The sequence below is a fragment of the Colias philodice genome, chromosome 16 (assembly GCF_061535455.1).
Source record: "Colias philodice isolate Cphi_HAF_F1 chromosome 16, ilColPhil1 Martin Lab GWU primary, whole genome shotgun sequence".
Classification (NCBI taxonomy): Eukaryota; Metazoa; Arthropoda; class Insecta; order Lepidoptera; family Pieridae; genus Colias; species Colias philodice.
Genome location: NC_143101.1, coordinates 6,032,366 through 6,054,280, shown reverse-complemented (window position 1 = coordinate 6,054,280; position 21,915 = coordinate 6,032,366). Strand labels below are relative to the sequence as shown.

Below are 21,915 nucleotides of genomic sequence, written 5' to 3'. Positions count from 1 at the left end.
GCTGAGCTCTTCCTTGAAATTTGACCTTTTGACATTTCTCTAGAACGTTATTTCTATTTTTATACAGTTAAATATTTAATGCCATTGGAAGTGTAATGGAAAATAAAATAATATATTTTTAAAATGCATTACGTCATTTAATGGAAAAAATACATCGGAATAATAAAGTGAGATATAAGGTAAATACGACAACAATGTAAACCTTGCTTATTGTTATTTAACAATACTGGATAGTGGATAAACAACAAATAAAACAGCTTCAAACGTCACTGTGGTACGGAACGTCTGGGTCGAGATCGAATTCAACGCATTTACGACTCTCAGTTCCAGGAGAGTTCTCGTTTAATATATCAATCAGTTTATCAGTTTTTGGTTCGATTTTCGACAACGGTCCTTCAGGGTAATCCGGTCTTTTTTGATAAGTATAGTCCTCTTTATGTCTTTTCCGAGGCAGAATAAATATTCCCGCCGTGACCTCTTTAGTCTTGGTTTCTTGTTCCTGCTCTTGCGCTATTTCTATATTTTTCTGCCTTATATCCGATATGTCGTATTGGAAACGTTCAGACTTATGTCTCTCTTTACAGAACATGCAATACGCAATAAATATTATCACGATAATGGCCTGAAAATAATGTCAATGTTAATGGTGTCGTTGGATTATAATTTATGGCGTACTAGAAATGACTCACCAGAACCAAGGCGGTTATGAAGCCTGCGAGGAAAGTGGACATTTTTATTTAGCGTTTAGTAGAACACGAGTGTTGCATACGAGAATGAAACAGCTGCTGGCGAGCGCTGTGCCATCGTTGGACTCAATTAAAGCCAGTTGTAACTCTTTTAGTGTGTTACGTCATTGGATTGATTGAGGTCTCATCGGTACAATGGGACTTAATTGAATTTATTGCTGATTTACTGATAATGTAGTTTTTATAAAACGGCAATACAGTCACAGTTAAGATAAAACGTAGAAATAAAATACGCTATCGCACGGTGGACAATGAGAACTGCGGTAACTAATCGACACTTTTCCCGCTCGACTCCTCATTAGTCATTATATTTCATAACAATGCAAAGAAACAAGTCAGCTTGATTTGCGATATTTCTTCCTCAGAAACCAAAGTACTACGTAGTAAATAAATACGTATTACCTACACTGATCACAATCATTGCAAACACGTCTGTGTTGTGTGTGTTGTCTATACTAATATTATAAAGAGGAAAAGTTTGTAAGTATGTATGTATGTATGTATGTATGTATGTATGGTTTTCACGCATAAACTACTGGACCGATTTCAAAAATTCTTTCACCATTAGAAAGCTGCATCTTTACTGAGCAACATAGGCTATATTGCATTTTCAAAAAAATTAGAGATCCTTACCAAAAATGCAATAATGTAACCCAAGGTGTAAAAAAATCCTCAATAAAACTTCTGTCATCGCGTGCGCTGCGGAATCTATTGAAGATAGAACAAAAAAATGTTCTACGGTATTATAGAATGGATCAATATCTACAAGAAAGTCCGCGATACCATATGTCCATCTTCAGTAGTTATGTTACTACAACAACTTTTTTACGTTTTCAAAGTAAATAGAAGTGCCGACAGTAATCAAACCATGTTATCCATACACATATATTAATCCTTATCCCATTAAATGATGTTTGACTGTTTCAATACCAGCAAAATACTTTTTAAATGAAAAGAATTGGATAGTTATTCCATTCAAAAGATATAACGAATTTTTAAAAGTGTCAATCTACAGAAAATAGTAGGTATACTGTTCGAGCAGGCCGTAGTGCGGGGGTCACGGAGGAATTCTACCAATATGCGTCTTGACGGAACACAGTGGGGTTTTGGTCGGTAGGAATCCGACATAACCCACGGCCCCTCCCCCGGAGGCCGTGGGTATCTATGAAAGATTTCCCCACTAAAACAAAAAAAAAGGCCGTAGTGCGGGACGGGGTAAAGGTGATTTTCATGTGATTAAAAATTAAACCTATAGTCCGACCTATAGTAGACTTTTCACTGTAACGATATCGCTATCTATGCGGGTGAAACCGCAGGGCATTGCTAGTATAATAATAAATACACTTTATTCAGCACCAAGTAAATACCTACGTATAAAAAAGAAACAGACAATATCATGAAAGCCAAAAAGGCGGCGTTATCGCTACTAAGCGATTTCTACCAGGCATTGTATTGTGTGTTTGTTGTTTAAATGGACAAAATTATACCTAGCCAGCTTCTGTTAGTAAAGTAGCTGGTGGAACTATTCCACCAGCATCGCTACATACACATGGTTTTTACTAAACGTGCATCTGGCTCAGCATATTAATTGGCCATGCGTAATCTGATAATTAAGGCAAAAGCATTTAAGGATAATATAAAAAATAAAAAAAGAGTCTGGATTACAAATAAAAAAATATATTTTCGAATTTGAGATTGCAGTTGGAATCTTAGCCTAAGGAAGTAAAATCTACAATCTACATAATAAAATTATTTAGTTAGATATCAGTTATTTTTGTTGTTTTTCTTCCTATTCCTATTAAGTCTCTCATTTTTGGAGTGCATTATACAGTGGAGTGCACTGTAATAGGTATGTTTTCAAATAACTTTGCAATTTTTTTCTTCTAAATAATTCGTATAGCAAAATACACTGTAATACAATTTTATATTCTTTTAACAGGCGCAAAAGAACACTCATGACTACATTTAAATGTCATGAGTGTTCTACAGTAAAAGGTAGAAAATAGGGCCCTTTTTTAGAAACTTAAGTGGTAAATGGGAGGTTTTGTCGCCTTTTTAATGCAAAACATATTGTAATTGTATCTTGGTTCATTCTTATTTATATATTGACTAGCTGTCCCGGCTTTTCTGCCTTACTCTTATCACTAAGGCATATGAAAAATAGATGTTGGCCAAATGTTAAATCTCCGCAAAAGGCACACATAATTTCATGAGAGCTAAAGTAAAAACATATTTTTTAATATAAATAGAATAGTATAATTAAAGGTATATTACGCATCACCATCCTTGGTACAGTGGTTGACGCGTGACTCGTGAGCCTAGAACCAAGGGGTCCTGGGTTCGATTTCCGGTGGAGACGTAGAACAAAAAATGTACTGGTCTGGCAGGACACATAAGGCTGATCACCGTGTCCTTGTTTGTTTGATTGTCCCTAAGAAAATTGATCAGTGAAACAGATATATGCATAATGCACCTGCCCCATACCCACAAGGGGACACTGGACATCACACACTCCCACATGTATCACCATAAAAGTGGCAGAAAGTATTTAAATACCATTTCCAATTAAAATTTAAGATAAGCAATATAAACTAAGTATATCACTTTATTTAGCATCTCGAAAAAACTGGACGATCTGGAATTGACGATCTCAATTTACAAAATTGTTACGCCTGCACCAGGTACCTGAGTGAATTGCCTCTTCTTGTAAATAATTTAAAATAAGGACTAGGGACTTATTTTTTTATTGTGCGTCCAATTTATATACTACTGATAAAATTGAAAATGATTATTTTTAGGGTATATATTATATAGATCGATTTAACAAAAACAATTATTTAAAATTTATTATTTAATTATTTTTAGCAGTACGATGATTGATTCCACCATAAAAAAGAAAATAAAAATTTCACCCTATTATCACGCTATTTTGAAGATCTTGCCCAACTATCTGAAAAGAAAAAATATATATATATATATCTTCGTAATAACTATTATATGTAACAGTAAACAGGTAGTTATATTATTTTTTTAAATATTTTACTCATATCGATTTTGTACTGTTTAAAGAGGTTTAAACTTTAAAGTTTAGACTATGCAAAAATAAAGCATAAGATTTTATAATTAAATAATACTCACCTTGCGATGGAGGAGGAGCCACTTGTACTGAAAAAAATAAAAAAAATAATAACTTAATCAATGTTTCAGGTGTTTGTTATTATTGTTTTAATCAATCAAAATATATTTGAATTTTGTTTGTTCATAGAAACTTTTTATATAATTGTTCAATTAGGTATGCATTTGTGTATGTTTTTTCAACCATCACAACACATAAGCGAGTTTTATAAGAAAAAAATCTAATAGAGACCTAATATGATACAATTTATAGGTATCTAGTAGATATAATTTCTACATGGTTGCTATAATCAAATGGGTAATAATAGGTGTAGCAGGGTTTTAATCAAGACTTCGTAAATAAACTAAGTTGGCAATTTTCTAAAGATTTATGTTTTAAAAGATTATTTATTTTTTCCAAGAAAGTTATTATACAAAATATAGATAATTTTTTGATAAGATTTATGTTTAAGCTACTACTAAAAATTATTATATGTAATAATAACATCGTGATCTTATCAAAAAAGAGAAAAAAAGACGCAAATGTTAAATATACACCCGCAATTAATATGTAAACGCTTTTTTCCAATCAAATATATTATTAACTGTTTACCTAAGTCTATAATATAAAAATGAATCCAAAATGTGTTGGTAAGCGCATAACTCGAGAACGGGTGGACCGATTTCGATAATTCTTTTTTTATTATATTCCTTGAAGTACCAGGATGGTTCTTATGTAGAGAAAACATAAATATGTACCACGGGCGAAGCCGGGGCGGACCGCTAGTAAAAAATAATAACTTACTTGAATCATCGTTGTCCACTACGTTTACTGAAAAAAACCAAAACAATAAACATCAGCAACGTTCATCGTTCATCGAGAAGTAAACCTAATCATTCTATTGACATATTTGTAATAAATAGCATTATTTAAATTGATTTAATTACTTCTACCCATCAGATTTTCAATTAAAATAATAAGGAGTATAATACATTATTCATATCAAAAATTTACTTATGTTTAGCCAAGTGTAGTTATAAATAACCGATTAATACATAAATTTTAACTATGAACATACCACCATTGCCGTTGTCTACCACGTTTACTGAAAAAAAAACAAATCATTCATTTGGAAATTGTACGATACATTAAAAAAATATGTTATCCAATATTTACATGAAATGAAAGAAAAAGGTAAGCAGTATTAGATAAATAATTTTTTAATAAGTTATTATTAATCTGTTTTTTGTATATGTAGGTAAGTATTTAATTATCGATTTTAATAAATGACAAAAATTTATGTAATACTAGATTTCCGCCCGCGGCTTCGCCCGCGTTTGCAAAGGAAAACCCGCTTAGTTCCCGTTCCCGTGCGATTTCCGGGATAAAAACTATCCTATGTGTTAATCCAAGTTACCCTCTATATGTATGCTAAATTCCATTGTAATCGGTTCAGTAGTTTTTACGTGAAAGAGTAACAAACATCCATACATCCATACAAACTTTCGCCTTTATAATAGTACTAGATTTCCGCCCGCGGCTTCGCCCGCGTTTGCAAAGGAAAACCCGCATAGTTCCCGTTCCCGTGGGATTTCCGGGATAAAAACTATCCTATGTGTTAATCCAAGTTACCCTCTATATGTGTGCTAAATTTCATTGTAATCGGTTCAGTAGTTTTTACGTGAAAGAGTAACAAACATCCATACATCCATACATCCATACATCCTTACAAACTTTCGCCTTTATAATAGTAATAAGATTAAGATTAAGATAAGATTTAAAAATACATTTCATACCTCCGTGACCCTCTCCGTCACTTACAAGCACTGAAAAATAACAATACGTTATTAAAACAAAAAATATACTACTATAGTATTAAATAATGTGTAATTAACATACTAATACTATAACATACTATTGTATAATAGTAGGAATTAATATTATGGTGAATACTGAATAGAAAGAGCATATAATATATTTGTTTATAAACAATGCCTATTTACGTCATGCAATTTCTTTCGTATTCTGTATTTTTTTATTTCAATGGTTTTTTAGACTTTCTTTAAGCAATTATTGTGTAAAATAATATTATTAAGCTATGAAAAACAAATATTTAAGAACAAAGTGATAATATAAATACCTTCACCGCCATCATTTGCTAGAAAAGAAAAAAACACGATTAGTATATATTTTCTGTAGTATTGTTACAATATCTTAGATGCATAAAAAAGTAACAATTTAAAATGGGGTTTTCAATTATAATTTATCTCATGACCTGATAACGGTACCTAAGGGATACTTTGAGATAAATTAATTAATAATTAAAAATAGGTAGGCAACTGTAGTGAGTTTCAGTGTACTGTCAGTATTTTTAGACGGGAAGCGATTTTCCCGCTCCTATCTGGTAGAAATTTCAGAATAAAAAGTAGTCTATACAATTTCCTGTAATATGAATCTTGTTAATAAGTCATAATAAGATCGATTTAGCTATTCCAGCGATAGGCCCGTATGAATAGAAGAGAGATACGATTTTACAAGAGTTTATTATAGATTTAAAAATATAAGGAATACTTACGTCTAGGTGCCGGCCGTGTCAAAGCACTCCCAATAAGGGCAACCAAAAACAGTGTGATCTGAAAAGGATCGAGCAAAATGTAGGTAATCGAATTTGTATTTACAAGGACGAATATATAATTCTGTTGACAAATTGTTCTTGTTTAAACAATTAGGTGACTCTACTCACAGTACTATGTTAAGTGTCTAAGTGTGAGCAAATAGTTGACAAGAAAACATATAGCTCTATGATCGTCATATTTATTCGAAAACGGATATCCCAACTTTAGAAGTATACAATAATTATTGTCTTACATAGAGTATTATAAAAAATTAAGCTTAGATAAAAAAAAACAACAGAGTAGATAAAAAAGTTTGTGACTAAACCAAACGCTAATCACGAAAACTAGCTTTCTAAAAAGCATGCAATTTTCTATTATAAGAATTAATTTGTGCTTTTGTTATATGATTATAAAAAATGAATACGTACAAGTAATTTGGACATTGTGTATTGTGTTTCCTGGAAGCGAGACGACAATGATATAAACGAATAATCAATGTATGCTATTTTGGAGTTAACAAATAAGTCAGTGTTAAGATAACCTTTAGCACTTTTGTGACAAAAATGTTTAGAAATAATATTAGCATTCACGAAAATATATTCGTATGCGTATTCATTACTATCAGTTTTTCTATTAACCTTCTTAAAATAATATATGTAATAAATTCAAGAATCCTATGTTTTTGATCGGAAAGCTCAATGAGTGATAAAACATATACTACTAACTTCTAAAAGTAAAATAGTTATTGTTAAATAAGTAATTTATACTTTTTAATTTTTATACGTGGACAACGTAACGGCACATGCTAGTTCATTTCTTGGAAGAAATCCAAAAACAACATTTTATCTCCCATTATCGTATAAAGAGAGTGTATTAACTCAAAATAATTGGTCTACACATAACGCATAAAAAACTGAATCCTACTTCTATTACTATTAACGATCTGATTATTCGGCCCTTATGGCTGCTGTACATGGGTAGAGTAAACGGTAGAGTGAACTCCCATACTATGATACTACTCTACCTGTTCTCAGTACTCTACCAGTTTTAGTAGAAATTTTAGTACTTACTCAACTCTACCAATGGTATTTATATTAGAATAGTAAGTAGGATAATTAGTATTCTACCGCACTACTCTACCGTATACTCTACCCGTGTACAGCGGCCATTATAGGCTATAGGTTACGTAGTAACTCTTTAATTCTATAGAGTAATAGGTATGTGCTATAGTTTAGATTGCGATAAACATAGGCTACCTTAAGCCTTGTTTTTGAATTGATTATAAAAACAAATCAAATAGAGACATACTTTATGCGTCTATCACATCCTTTCAAACGTGATTAAATTTCCTACTAGGAATGTAAATCCCCGTTCTTTGTCTTTTGTGACGGATGAAAAGTTGTTGCTTTATCGCATATGCCATAGGGAACAAGATGCATGGAATATAAATGTCATTATTATTGAAATTTGTTTCGTAATAAACATATTTTGGGTGTAAATAATTTATATCGATCCACGTATTGAGGCAATTATTTTAAAATTCGTTTTGTATGTAAGTAGGTATTATTTGGATAAAGGTCTAAAACGGTAGTCTTCTCGATTTATATTTGCTTCGTACATAGGTATAAAAAGTAATCGAACACTGTCCAAGGTATATTTGTTATAATATGTTAGACGTTAGTTAGTACAGGTAACAACGAAAGTGAAATGGAAAGCATTGCATTATTTCATATGTTGCTATTTGCTCTACTTTTAGTTTTGTTCAAAATCGAATACCTACGATTAGGAGTCAAGGGTTTTTTTATTGAAACAATTCTTAGAGAAGGGCAAGATACCGTATACAACAAAACTTAAATAATCGCGATCATCCATGCATAATAATTATATTTGCCGATTTTATTTATCACACGTTAAAATGAATCAATTTCTACTCGTAATTTTTTATTTGTCTGTTTCTATTGACGTAACAGTCAGTGGAATCGATTTCAAAATAAAAAATATCTTGATAATCTAGATTTCAGACGCAATATGTAAATAAAGACTAAGTTAAACACGTGGGGATATTTAGAATATACATAAATTAAAATTTTATATCAGCATTGACTACGTCACAAATTACAATAAATAAATAATAGGTAAATACGTTACTTGAGCAACGGTGCACTCGTCTGGATAATCCGGCCAATATTTATTGTGAATGGAAAAATTTGAATACTATGTTATAAATATTTTTGCTGCTTTTTCCGACATCAAAGTCATGTATATGGTATTTGTACGTATGAATCTATAATTAAAACAAGTAGGTGTTGTATTGTACGTTATGTCAGACTGAAAAAAGGGTTCAAAGTTCATTCCACAGATGTTGCTGTTAAGAAAAGATTTGTAAGAATTTACGTACGAATTCACATTACACATTTTGGAAATGCATTAACTATTATGTAAATTATTAAGGAAGGCTTTTCAGTTTTATTGGTATATCAAAAAGAAGCAGCATTGTATTTTCTAGAACATAATATGTAAGAAAATACTACTTATAAGAAGAGTGTTTAGTATGTGAATATTAAACATTTGAATCTGTCAGCTCTATCATTGGTACATAATAATCTCTATGATTGGTACATACATAAAATAATGGAAACATACCTTTCAAAAGACACAACTTCTTTACGAAGAAGTAGCATAATATTATAGTTCAAATCCATAATTTTAATTTTAATTTTTAACCTGTAAACTGTAAACGTAAACTTTTATATAGTAATATGAATAAGGAAAATGGCTTATTATAAGCTTAGCAATTTTACCGCTATATTTTTGCAGGGTGAAGGTTAGGCTTCGCAAAATTAGGCAACATATTTTCAAGCGAGGTTGTTTAATAATTTCTCAGATCAAAGTAAGATCACGATATTACCGTACCGCCTCAACAGATTTAGCCTTATTGCTGATCTGTTGAGGTTATTTATGATTTTTATTATATTACGTCTTTCCAAATATGTAATGCCATAATGTGCAACAATTAAATCCTATCGAGCATCGTGCCTAGATATAGTGTTTCGTTAAAACTTTATTTGACTAAATTAGTAATAGTATCTCGATCCTTCCACCTTTAGGTACTTTTTAATAAAATCATTTAAAAAGAACATCGTGACACCATCGTTATTGACTTCCAATTATAGGAATATTCGGTGTTTAATTTTTTGTTCGTTTAAAAATAAAATGATTCATGCACCTGCACAAAAATAAGATAATAAATTTGTTTATATGTAACTTGATTAATAAGTTTATTATTGTACCTCTATAGGTATCTAATCCTCGGCCAAGTCCTCTGCTGCGTCTGTCTGTTCGCGTTAATTTTTAAAACTTCTGACCTATTTTCATTCTGTTTTCGACGATGAATAGCGTGGATCTTCTATTTCATTGTTTTAACTTTGTCCATTCACAAAAATAATATCTTAAAATCGCTCCGTTGCAACGTGAATAAATACAGTCCAACAAACAAATACACTTTCGCTTTTCTAATAATAGCATTGATAATATATTACTATACTAGATAATATTATAAAGCTGAAGAGTTTGTTTGTTTGTTTGAACGCGCTAATCTCAGGAACTACTGGTCCGATTTGAAAAATTCTTTCGGTGTTAGATAGCCCATTTATCGAGGAAGGATATATATATCATCACGCTAAGACGGATCAATGCGGGTGAAACCGCGCGGAACAGCTAGTACTAGATAATAGTAAGGATTCTCGATATTTTAGCGTGAAAAATAATACTCTACATACTACACTAGATGAAGGGATAGATATGGAAGTAGGTAGAATAGTTTTCAAATTATGTTAAAAGGAATATTTTACATTCGCAATTTACGATTGTGATGTGTAACTTTTTAATTATAAATGTACTTATAGTTAACTATTCTTTTAGCAGGTATCTTTTACTACTAACAAATGGATGGGTTTTTTGTCACATAGGATCGATTATTCGATCACTGTAATTAATAAACGCACTTGTTAAATTTCACAGTTTTTATGACGCCGGATTACAAACATTAGAAAGAGAATTTAATAAAGAATCAGGAATATTTTTTGTTCTACACATAAGTACATATTATTATATTATGAATACATGTCGAAAGATTTGACCAGGTTATGGGAAGAAAAAAGATTGGCTTAAGTAGAAGTACCTAACATTAATTTTTTATTTTTTCATATATCATGAATGCACAACATTGATCATATAAAATCAAATATAGAATGAAGACGTCCATAGAAAATAATACCTATGTACATATTGGAAGTATCACTTACCGTAGTCTCGTTAACCATACGTATGTAATCTGGCATAACAAGAAACTACTGTTGCGATTTTGCTCCGCTTTAATCGCATTCTTTTTTACAAATAATGCTATTGTATTATTTTGATAACGGTATACTTACAAGCCAAAGGACATTTCACTCAAGCATTCCATAGATTAATTTTTCTAATTTGATTATTATGAAATATCTAAGTGTAACAACCGGAAATCCCATTTCTAGTGTAATTTACAAATTATTAAAAAAAGAGAGGAATTTTATCAAAGGTCAGAAAAAAGACTATCTATTAAATATCGATTATAAAATAATCAAGAGAGTGAATTAGTCATTCATTGTTATTTTGTCGGAAAAATACTAAAATACTTCCTTAACCTTATCTAAATTTACTAAAAAAACTTTAAGATGATATAACCCATAAATTATTTTTTCTTATGCATTTCTCTTATTTAATTTATTGATATAAAAATCTATAACTGAAAAATTTATATGAATTTTTCTTGCAAATGAAGAACAATTATGTAATCCTTTAACATAAACTCTATAATATGTTAGTTTCGGGTTGAACTGGGTCAAAAATTACCCTAGATGTTATACCGGGTTACAAAAAAATTGTTTAAAATTTATCCAAACATTGGAATAATATAACTGTATTTTCAGAAGAGTATTTCTGCGATCAATTAGTTGCAAGCGTAGAATGTTTTGGCCAAACATTATAATATGCCATGTATTTTTTATAACAATACGTCAGCAATTCCTCACTGCCGTGTGTTGGCTCGTCTTTTCCACTCAATTTGCTGATCAAGCTAAAAGGTCGTTTCTGTAGAACCATATATAAGATTGCTTGCTAATAACTCAGCGCAGTACTGGACTGACAGGGAAACAAGCTAGTTACGTAAGTAATAAATAAATATAAATAATATTTGGTTGCACATTTGTTGGCCTTTGTGTGTTTATTTTTGTCATTAAGGTATTATTATTGTAACTGAAATTCAGAAAATTATGAGCAATTCTTGTAGCTAATATTATTAACGTTTGTTCACTTTTGTTGTTAGGTTATTGAGTTCAAAGTTTTACTTTCATTTAAGTATTTCAAAATTTAAATCTATAAAAACATTTTTATAATAAAATTTAAGTCATATACGGTGCACTTATTCAATCCTACTTATTACTTTTCAGAATGAAGACAATTTTGGTATTGGCAGCTCTAGTGGCAGTGGTAGTGTCCCTCCCCGCTGACACATATAACCCAGAATACGACAACTTCAACGCTCAGGAATTGGTAGGAAACATCCGCCTTCTGAAGAATTATGGAAAATGTTTCTTGGACGATGGCCCCTGCACCCCTGAGGGAAATGACTTCAAAAGTAAGTTTCCTTCACATAAAAGTATTTCATTTTTTGAAAAAAATTATCCCTATTTAATTAAATAAATGATGGCATTGATATTTTGATATAACATTATTGTTTAATTTTAATTTATTAAAGTATTCAATGCAATTTGTAAATTGTGCAGACTAGAAAACTTTCGCTCATCTCTCTGCTCTTATAGCATAATATTGTAGTTACTTTAATATTATAATTTTATTTTCACAGAGGTAATACCAGAAGCTTTGAGAACCTCATGCGCAAAATGCACACCAAAACAACGTGAATTGGTTCGTACTGTGGTACGCGGATTCCAAACCAAGTTACCTGACATGTGGCAACAGCTTGTCAACAAGGAAGACCCCAAGGGCCAATACACCCAAGCCTTCAAAGAATTCCTCGAAGCCTCCAACTAAAAGACACAGCGCTTACTTTGTTTAAGTCATAACATCACAATTAAATTTACAAATATTATTAATTCCAAAAGTGGTAAGAGGATTTTTATCCCAACGTCATCGCAGTATTGCATGAGTATTGTGTTAATTTATTTTAAGCAACGCATTTTATTTGATTATATGTTTAAATATTTAAATAAACTTTTGTTAAAAATTTGATTGTTTTAATATAACTACACTTGAAAAATATCTCCCGTGAATCCCCTTTCAAATCTCAATATTATCTATACCTACATTTCGATAGGAGAAGATAATGTAATACATGTAAAATATTAAGAAAATATCACACTGCACTATAAAACACATACTCGTATAGAATTAATTATTTTAGATGAACATGACATTCAATGAACATTCATAATACTCTTTTTAATAATTTTTATCATCGTAATTAGTAATAACTGTTTTATTGTATATTTAGAAACTAACTACATAATATTATCTTGATATCAGAATAGGACTTATTTATGAATCAGTCGGTGATAAAAGTATGTTTCATATTTATAATAAGGAAAAATTAGACTACAAGCCCGCATAGGACAAAAATATGGGTCAAATGAACCACCAGGGGACATATCTAGAACGATAGCAGAGCAAAAAATAATAAGATTCATCACTATGCCGTCACTTGTAAGCTGTCCAACTGAGTGCAGATGAGAATTGAAAAGTACAGGTAGACTCGGTAAATTTTGGTCATATATTTTTGTACGGCATTCTTAACCATCGATAGATCCATTAAAAATAATAAGAAACCGCTCAGTGCCGTACAAAAATGGTGGTCCACCAAGTCGGAATTTTTATTTAATTTCCGAGAGTTACCGGGGGTAAATTTGGTCATTTGACCATGTACGGCATCTGTGTCATACTATTGCTATACTGCTTTTAATCCATTATTCCGCAACGCCGTACAAAAATCATGGGGACAAGGGGAAAAAATCGAGAGTTGTAATCCCCTCTCTTTCCCCACTCCAGGGGGTCATTTGACTAAGTACGGCTTCGGTTCCAAAACATTATCTAGCACTAAAAAGTACTATTAAAAGCAATGCCGTCAAAAAATAATTGTTCTTTTAAATGTATACCAATAATCATCTTAATTTCATCGAATTCTTAATATAAAGAGCTGTAAGGTCATTTGACCCTGTACGGGAACTTTTTTTTTAACATGATATTGTAAAATTCAATTGTTGTATAGTATTGCCGTTCAAAAGAAACCGTTCTAAAAAAAGTTATAGAGAAATGCAAAACCAGAAATTTTGTTAAAGTTTAAACATCGTAGATTAATGAAATATAATAGTTTTCTACACTTTATCCGTTGTTTTAAATAGTATTAACATAGATAAATTAGGAAAAAACGATGCCGTACATTTTTGTGCAGACCACATCTTTTAGGCTGATGAAAGCGACGAAAGCTACAATTTTAAGGGTGCTTTATGGCCATTTGATACAGTACGGCATTAACATATTTTTACCCAACTACGGCAAAGCAAAAGGAGGGTTATGGTTGTTTACAGGTCATGTATGTATGTTCATCTATTCCCTCGTAACTTCTAAACTACTTATCAGAATTCGACAAATGACATATCATTAGAAGCGTCTGAATTGTTCACTGGATAACCAGCGACCAGCTAGCTAAAGGCTATAAGGGGTTTCACAAAATCTAATGTGGCGCCCTCTAGCGGACAAAACATACAGAGTAAAAAAATAAAGTTAAGATAAATATGCAGTGTTTGGTATCATTTGAAAGCGCTTTACTTGTACATTTTGAATATGTATATATTACTAGCATTTGCTTGTGACTTTACCTGTATTCATGGACTGATTGCATATAATTCACATCTTTTCGTTCATAGCTTTTTTATTAGTTCATCAATTTAACGGAGTCCATTCCACCTGACTCCGACTTTCCAAGGTGATAATTAACCACCTCGAGCTTCTTAATAACTCAAACTCAAACTCAAACTCAAACATTTATTTATTCAATTAGACTACTTTTAGTAGCACTTTCGAATCGTCATTACATAAGTATTTTTAACATTTACCACCGATTCGGAAAGCAGTATCTATGGAGAAGAACCGGCAAGAAACTCCATAGTTGCTCTTTTAAAATCATATTGTCAATATTACATAATCTGTAACTTAAATCTAACTACATAATATATCATAATATGCCAAAGAACTGTCCTGTGGTTCTTACGCGACAACCCTCCATGGATTTTCATCTTCCATATATTCCTTAATGCTATAATAGGCTCTCTGAACTAATATATTTTTTACATAAGTTTTAAATTTAGCACTACCAAACTCTTTAATATTATGAGGAATTCTATTGTAAAAGCGTATACCTTGACCCATAAATGAATTTTTAACTTTAGCTAATCGGAAAAATGGCATTTCAATTCTATTTCTGTTCCTTGTGCCATAACAGTGTCTATCTCCTACTCTTGTGTGTACGTCGGCATTTTTGTGTACATGCAAAATATTATTAAATATATACTGTGATGGTACAGTAAGGATACCAGTATTCTTAAAGAGATCTCTTAGTGAGTCCCGAGCACGTAAATTATATATAGAGCGAATGGCTCTTTTCTGTAAGATAAATATAGTTTCTATATCTGCTGCCCTGCCCCATAGTAGAATTCCATAGGACATAATACTATGAAAGTAGCTGAAATAAACCAATCTAGCTGTATCTTCATCGGTGAGATGCCTTACCTTTCGGACTGCATATGCTGCTGAACTGAGCTTACCTGCAGCGGTGTTGACATGGGCTCCCCACTGTAGTTTCTCGTCCAATGTTAACCCAAGAAATACAGTCGATTCTGTAGGGTGTAATACCTCCCCGTTCAAGGTAATATTTCTGCTCAACTTTTTAACGTTAGGTAGTAAAAATTCAACACAAGTTGTTTTTTTGGCATTTAATAATAAATTATTAGCAGTAAACCAGTCGGATATGTGTAAAAGAGTACTGTTCACTTCGTCAACATTTGGGTCATGCCTATCCACATTGAATATTAATGAGGTATCATCTGCAAACAGAACTATTTCACACCTATCCTGTAAATAATAAGGTAGATCATTGATATATACCAAGAACAAGAAGGGTCCTAAAATAGATCCTTGTGGAACACCAATGTTAATTGACGCACCGCTAGAACGTTCTCCATTAACAACTACAGTTTGTATCCTATCATGCAGGTATGAGGCTATGAGGTTCTGAGCTTGTCCTTTAATCCCATAGTGATTAAGTTTACGCAATAATGTACAATGTTCAACGCAGTCAAATGCCTTGGAGAGGTCACAAAATATCCCCAAAGCATTTTTTGAGTTTTCCCATGCCTTATATATATGTGTTAGTAGTGCAACTCCAGCATCTGTGGTTGAGCGCCCCTTTGTGAAACCAAACTGTTTGGTGTGCAGCAAATTATTAGAAGCAAAGTGACTAGTCAATTGGTTTAATATTAACTTTTCGAATACCTTACTTAATGTTGGTAAAATCGAGATAGGTCTATAGTTGTTACAGTCTTCTTGATCGCCTTTCTTAAATAGAGGTATAACTTTACTAAGCTTTAGTAAATTAGGAAATGTACCATAGTCACAACACTTATTAAATATGAAAGCTAAATTGTTTGCAATATTTTCTATTATATTATTAACTAAATTTACGGACATTCCCCAAAGATCACAAGTGTTTTTTAAATTAAGTGTCTTAAATGCTGTAACAATATCATTAGCAGTTACGTGACGCAATTGAAATAATGTACTGCACCCCGCAACATGGTCCCTCAAAAAGGTCTCTGCAAGTACTGAAGACGAGTTTAAATTATTAGTAATGCTAGCAGGGACACTACTAAAGAAATCTTCAAAAGCAAGCGCAACATCAGCATTTTTGTCAATAACCATGCCATTATGTACAAGTTTTATGGTATTACTTGATTTGCTTTTACCCATTTCACCATTAATAATAGACCAAACTGTTTTAACTTTATTATCCGAGTCGCGTATTTTATCTCTGATATACAAACGCTTCGCAGTAAAACAAACAATTTTAAAAGTTTTTGAGTAATTTCTAACATATCTAAGAAAAGATGGGTCTTTATTATATTGCTTCATACCATATAACTCATAAAGAACGATCCTACACCTATGTATGCTAGGTGTCGCCCATTTACTAAATGGTAAATCCTTGGTAATATTTAAAGATTTAACTTTAAATATTTTTTCAAATTCATTATGAACTAAATTAAAAAGATTTTTAAACATTTCACAAGGATTATTATGACAGGATTGATCATTCAGTACGGGCAGGTTTTTATTAATATTATCTCTAAATTTATTAATGCCTTTTTTAGTTATAGGCCTAACATTAATTCTTTTAAATTCAGGTAAGCAATCCCATTCAAAAACTACTTTCTGGCCACAGTGATCCGAAGTGAGTGTATTGAGAATATTTTTCTCTAAACAGATGCAGTCGCAGTATATATTATCAATACAGGTTGCAGAAGTAGGTGTAATTCGTGTGGGTTCATTAAAAAGTTTATACAGATTAAATGACTGAAACAAATTAACAATTCGTGTTGCCGTTTGTGTTTGTAAAAGTATATCAATATTAAAATCACCACATACTATAACTTTTTTTTTACTCCTACTTAAACGCTTTAATATTTCTTCCATGACTGTCTCAAACATATTATAGTCACTGGAAGGGGGTCTATAAACGCAAACAATAATGTAACGCTCCAGTTCAACACAGGACAGTTCAATGGTCCGTTCTACAGAAAGACTAACAATGTCAGTTCGTTCTTTGCATTTTACACTATTATGTACAAAAATAAGAGAACCTCCATGAATAGCATATGTCCTGAAGTATATACTTTTTAATTTATAATTATCAATATTTATTAACAACTGACATTGTTTAAGCCAATGTTCTGTTACACAAAAAACCTTAATACTATTATGATTTAAAAACAATTCTATTTCTAATAATTTGCTAGCCAAGCCTTGAATGTTTTGATGTACAATAGAAAAGGTCTGCTTAGCTGTTGTCTTATATACTAGTTTAAATCTAGCTTAGGGCTAGATTTTCTGTCAACACTAGGTTGGTGTATATAATTACTACTACATAAAATTATAGTAGATCCAGGGTCTGATACCGAACATGTACCAGACTGGTTAATATTATATGCTATTAACATAGCAAGTTCTCGCTTATATCTAGATGGCAGATACACTGTATTCTTTGTCAAAGTAAAAGATTTAATACACAAATTAATGTCAAAGTAAATAAATGCATCACGATGATGATTTGTTACATTATACAATTTTAAATTCATATTATGAATTAATCTATTTTGTTCTTGTGTCAAACCAGGTAGGTATGGCAATGTACACAACATAAATTTACATTTAGTCTTACTACTAATTTCCAACATTTTTTGAAATCCTACATCAATATCCTTATTTTTTACATTTAAACTATCTCCATATAGTATAATTACAATATTATTCTTATTAAAGCTGAAATGATCAAGTGATTTGATTATATAATTAAATGAACTGTTAGGAGTGCAAATATTAGTGACTTTAAGCCCTAAATTGTTGAGCATAGCGCCAAAACCCTGACCAATATTATCTGACAACACAAAAATTTCCTGCTCGGAAAGGTGTTTAGTTTTTCTAGTTGAAATTGTTGTCACGGGTTTTACACTATGTATGTCTGTGCAGTCAAGCTTATGGGGCGACGTTTGCTCATTGTCACTTTTTGAACACTGACATACATATTTATTGGTCAGCGACTCAAAGCGATCCATATTTTCAGTACTCAACTTAATTAAGTCATCTGCCTGTTGTATATGCTCGTTTATTTGTATTTGAGCAGCAGAATATTTTTGGTTGACATCATTTAACATATGACTTAAAGAGTCTATCTTCTCCTTTAATTCATTTGTTTCTACATCATACAAGATTTTATAATATTCTAGATCCCTATGATATTTGTAATATTAATGTATATTTATATTTTATTATAAAAATATAAAGAAACATTTCGTTATATGGATTTTTTTCTTTTTCAGATTTTTCCCCTTTGAACCAACGAAAATGTACGGCACATGAAAAAATATTATCTATGTATAAAATACTTTAAAAATAAATTTATTTCGTGTTGTGTCAAATGACCCCCTGGAGTGGGGAAAGAGAGGGGATTACAACTCTCGATTTTTTCCCCTTGTCCCCATGATTTTTGTACGGCGTTGCGGAATAATGGATTAAAAGCAGTATAGCAATAGTATGACACAGATGCCGTACATGGTCAAATGACCAAATTTACCCCCGGTAACTCTCGGAAATTAAATAAAAATTCCGACTTGGTGGACCACCATTTTTGTACGGCACTGAGCGGTTTCTTATTATTTTTAATGGATCTATCGATGGTTAAGAATGCCGTACAAAAATATATGACCAAAATTTACCGAGTCTACCTGTACTTTTCAATTCTCATCTGCACTCAGTTGGACAGCTTACAAGTGACGGCATAGTGATGAATCTTATTATTTTTTGCTCAGCTATCGTTCTAGATATGTCCCGTGGTGGTTCATTTGACCCATATTTTTGTCCTATGCGGGCTTGTAGTCTATATATGCTTATTACATTGGCAATGTAAGTAGGTATAAATTGGTATGCAATAATTATTTAATCATTTTATTTTTAAATATTTTTATGTTAATTCATTAATTTACAACTATAGCTTGTTAAGATCACATATATAATAATAAAATTGCTGAAATGTTTATAAGTTTTCTTATTACGTGATAAAACTCAGCGTTGTAAATTATTGGAAAGTAAATAAATAACTATCTCACAAATATGCATGTGCACACTATATGTTATGAATTCCTAAAACTCTAGTGTAGGTACGTGATGCCTCTAGTTTGCACAAAACTGACCACAGAACGTGACATCATCACTATAAACTTAATCAAAATGACAATGTTGGTAATTGTTATTTTACAGCGATATTATAATCGGATTAACTATAATATTATAATTTATTATGTGCATTTTAAGTTGACAAGGACTAATACGAGTTCTGACTTTATAGAGAAAGGTTATGATACCTATTATAAAGAGATAGGTACGTAGGGACTATATTTACATTCTTTAGATAGCGACGATAATACGACCAATAATCGTCATTGACGAAAAAGTCCCATATCTAGCTAACTAATTAGCAATGATTATTTAATAGTAATATGTAATATTGCTTAACCAACCAACGCCGAAATAGTGATTCATTAGATATTTCTGTTATAATTTATATTTCAAATTCAATATGTGTGATCAATAAACGAAGCAAATTTATTATAATGAGATAACTTGTTGATAGTTTAAGAGGATTTATTTAATACTTATGATTGTCCTTAATCTTTCTGATTGCATGAGCACACATTGCGAAACGCGCCGTTGACTCATTATATTTTAAAGGTCTTTAAGTCTAGAAATAAAACCTATGTATTTGGTGCTTTTTTATATAATTTCTGGCTGTTCAAATGTCATACTTAGAGAATGAGTTGGCGTCAAGACTAGATATAAAAGGAGACTTGAATTAATATTCAATATTGATAGCTTATTGGACTGTTATAAAAGCGTTATTATTATCATTTATTAGCCGATTATTAACGAGTAGCCTTCCCAGAGTTGGTATGTCATGTGAGTATAGATCAGTTTATTAATTCAGTCAATTTCAGCTATTTGCAATATTATATTCAAAGTACTTTGTACGTGGTCATTACCGGAGTAACATTTGCCGCTTAGTTCATGCATAATATGATCATGTGTTTAATGAAATGTAAAAATACAATGCATTTGTATCTCGAACACGTATAAACACGGTATATGTGGTACCCTGAAGTATGTTTAGCGAAGGCTCTTCCTTCCTTATTACTCTACATTTAGGTACATATAGGTAGTTTTAAATAATATGACAGTTAGAACTTAGGGAAAAAAAGGAACGTAAGTAGGTAAGCCTTAGCGGCTTGCATACAATAATAATTGTACTTGGTCCTTTTAATAAATTTAGTACTATTATTTGACATTATATTAATTTATTGTTTTTCATCCCGATTGTATCTATAGTTGTGTAAAAGTATTTTCCTGTTTTTCTAACCTGTCGTGATCTCTTCCTTAGATCAATTCTACTTTTGAAATCCCAATCTACTTTTGAAAAGATACTTGCTAACATAATAACTGTTTATCAAGAAAAATCCGAAGACTGCTGCTAGTGAATGTTCCATCGCAATTTTTCATTTTAGAATTTATAAAAGTTACGTCACTTTCACGTAACTCATTCTAGTTTTATTATGGTTTTATTTATTATAAAATAGATTTAAAATTGAGGTAATAGATGTGTTTTTGCTTTTGCAAACATTGGAATAAACAGGTCTAGTACTATTTAACACACGTAATAATTTAAATTAGGGATGTAACGATACCGATACCGATACCGATATATCGGCCGATATATCGGCAAGCCGATATATCGGTATCGCCGATAATAAATCAACCGATACCGATATTTTTTTATTAAATTATTTCTTTTCTTTTATGTTTTTGCATTGTACCTATTCATTCATATTGTTTTATTTCTGTTTCTGTAATAGTGTTAAGGAAGAGCGGCACCTCCTGACACAAGCAGTTTATTTGTTTACTAGGAGTGTTCCAATCACAAATTTGTTTATGTAAAGGAAAGAAATAAATAATTTTGAATTTTTTTAATTTTTAACGTGATAACGTTTTTAAAATCGTTTTAGTCGGGTGACATGTTGATAAACTTGTGTCACACCAAAACCTCACGAGCGCGATCGCAGGTATAACGAGAGAGAGACGGACCGATCTCCCGTTTCATCTCGAGCGCTGCCACTGCATTATGTTATCAAGTAAATATCTCGATCGTAAACCTACTTTACAAACAACCAATTTTTTTGCTATCAAATAATTCAAAAATCCGCGCCCAATGAACGATGCGGGAGGCCGCCCGCGCGTGCGCACTTTGTTTTCTGAAAAAACTCTACCAATGTAAACTTTTATTAGGTACTAATTATTGTATGTGTAGCTATTACTTAAAGTTTAACTGACTTCGTAAAATAATAATACTAAAATAAATGGTTTTGTTGTTTTTTGATTTGGCATTTTTATTTAAAAGAATACGATTAACAGTTGTCTCTGTTAAATGTTGGTAACTTTTTATGCATAATTCACTATTTATTTTTCTACCAAGCCATCGATATCGGTATCGGTATCGGTATCGCCGATA

At 31.5% G+C, this 21,915-nt stretch overlaps 2 protein-coding genes and 1 long non-coding RNA gene across 4 annotated transcripts; 1 reads left to right on the top strand and 2 right to left on the bottom strand.

Annotated features, from left to right (window-relative positions):
- Positions 1-115: 115 nt before the first annotated feature.
- LOC149481707 (uncharacterized) lies at positions 116-1,158 on the bottom strand. Its single transcript, XM_089705397.1, has 2 exons — positions 690-1,158; positions 116-622 (listed from the first exon to the last, which is right to left on the bottom strand). Exons 1-2 carry the CDS (start codon positions 729-731, stop codon positions 260-262), a joined length of 405 nt encoding a protein of 134 aa, XP_089561523.1. The 5' UTR covers positions 732-1,158; the 3' UTR covers positions 116-259.
- A 2,421-nt stretch (positions 1,159-3,579) lies between these two features.
- LOC149481706 (uncharacterized) lies at positions 3,580-7,011 on the bottom strand. The gene is made up of 8 exons (XR_016316834.1): positions 6,905-7,011; positions 6,437-6,494; positions 6,002-6,019; positions 5,658-5,687; positions 4,940-4,966; positions 4,666-4,692; positions 3,885-3,911; positions 3,580-3,696 (listed from the first exon to the last, which is right to left on the bottom strand). It is a non-coding gene; the product is annotated as an uncharacterized LOC149481706 (long non-coding RNA).
- Positions 7,012-11,582: 4,571 nt separating this feature from the next.
- On the top strand, positions 11,583-12,759 carry LOC149481705 (allergen Tha p 1-like). 2 transcript variants are annotated; one of them, XM_089705329.1, is made up of 3 exons: positions 11,583-11,678; positions 11,963-12,150; positions 12,379-12,759. In XM_089705329.1, exons 2-3 carry the CDS (start codon positions 11,964-11,966, stop codon positions 12,564-12,566), a joined length of 375 nt encoding a protein of 124 aa, XP_089561455.1. In that variant the 5' UTR covers positions 11,583-11,678; position 11,963; the 3' UTR covers positions 12,567-12,759. The 2 variants fall into 2 exon arrangements, with proteins under 2 accessions (XP_089561455.1, XP_089561456.1); XM_089705330.1 differs by having other exon boundaries at positions 11,598-11,682.
- The last annotated feature ends 9,156 nt before the right edge of the window (positions 12,760-21,915 follow it).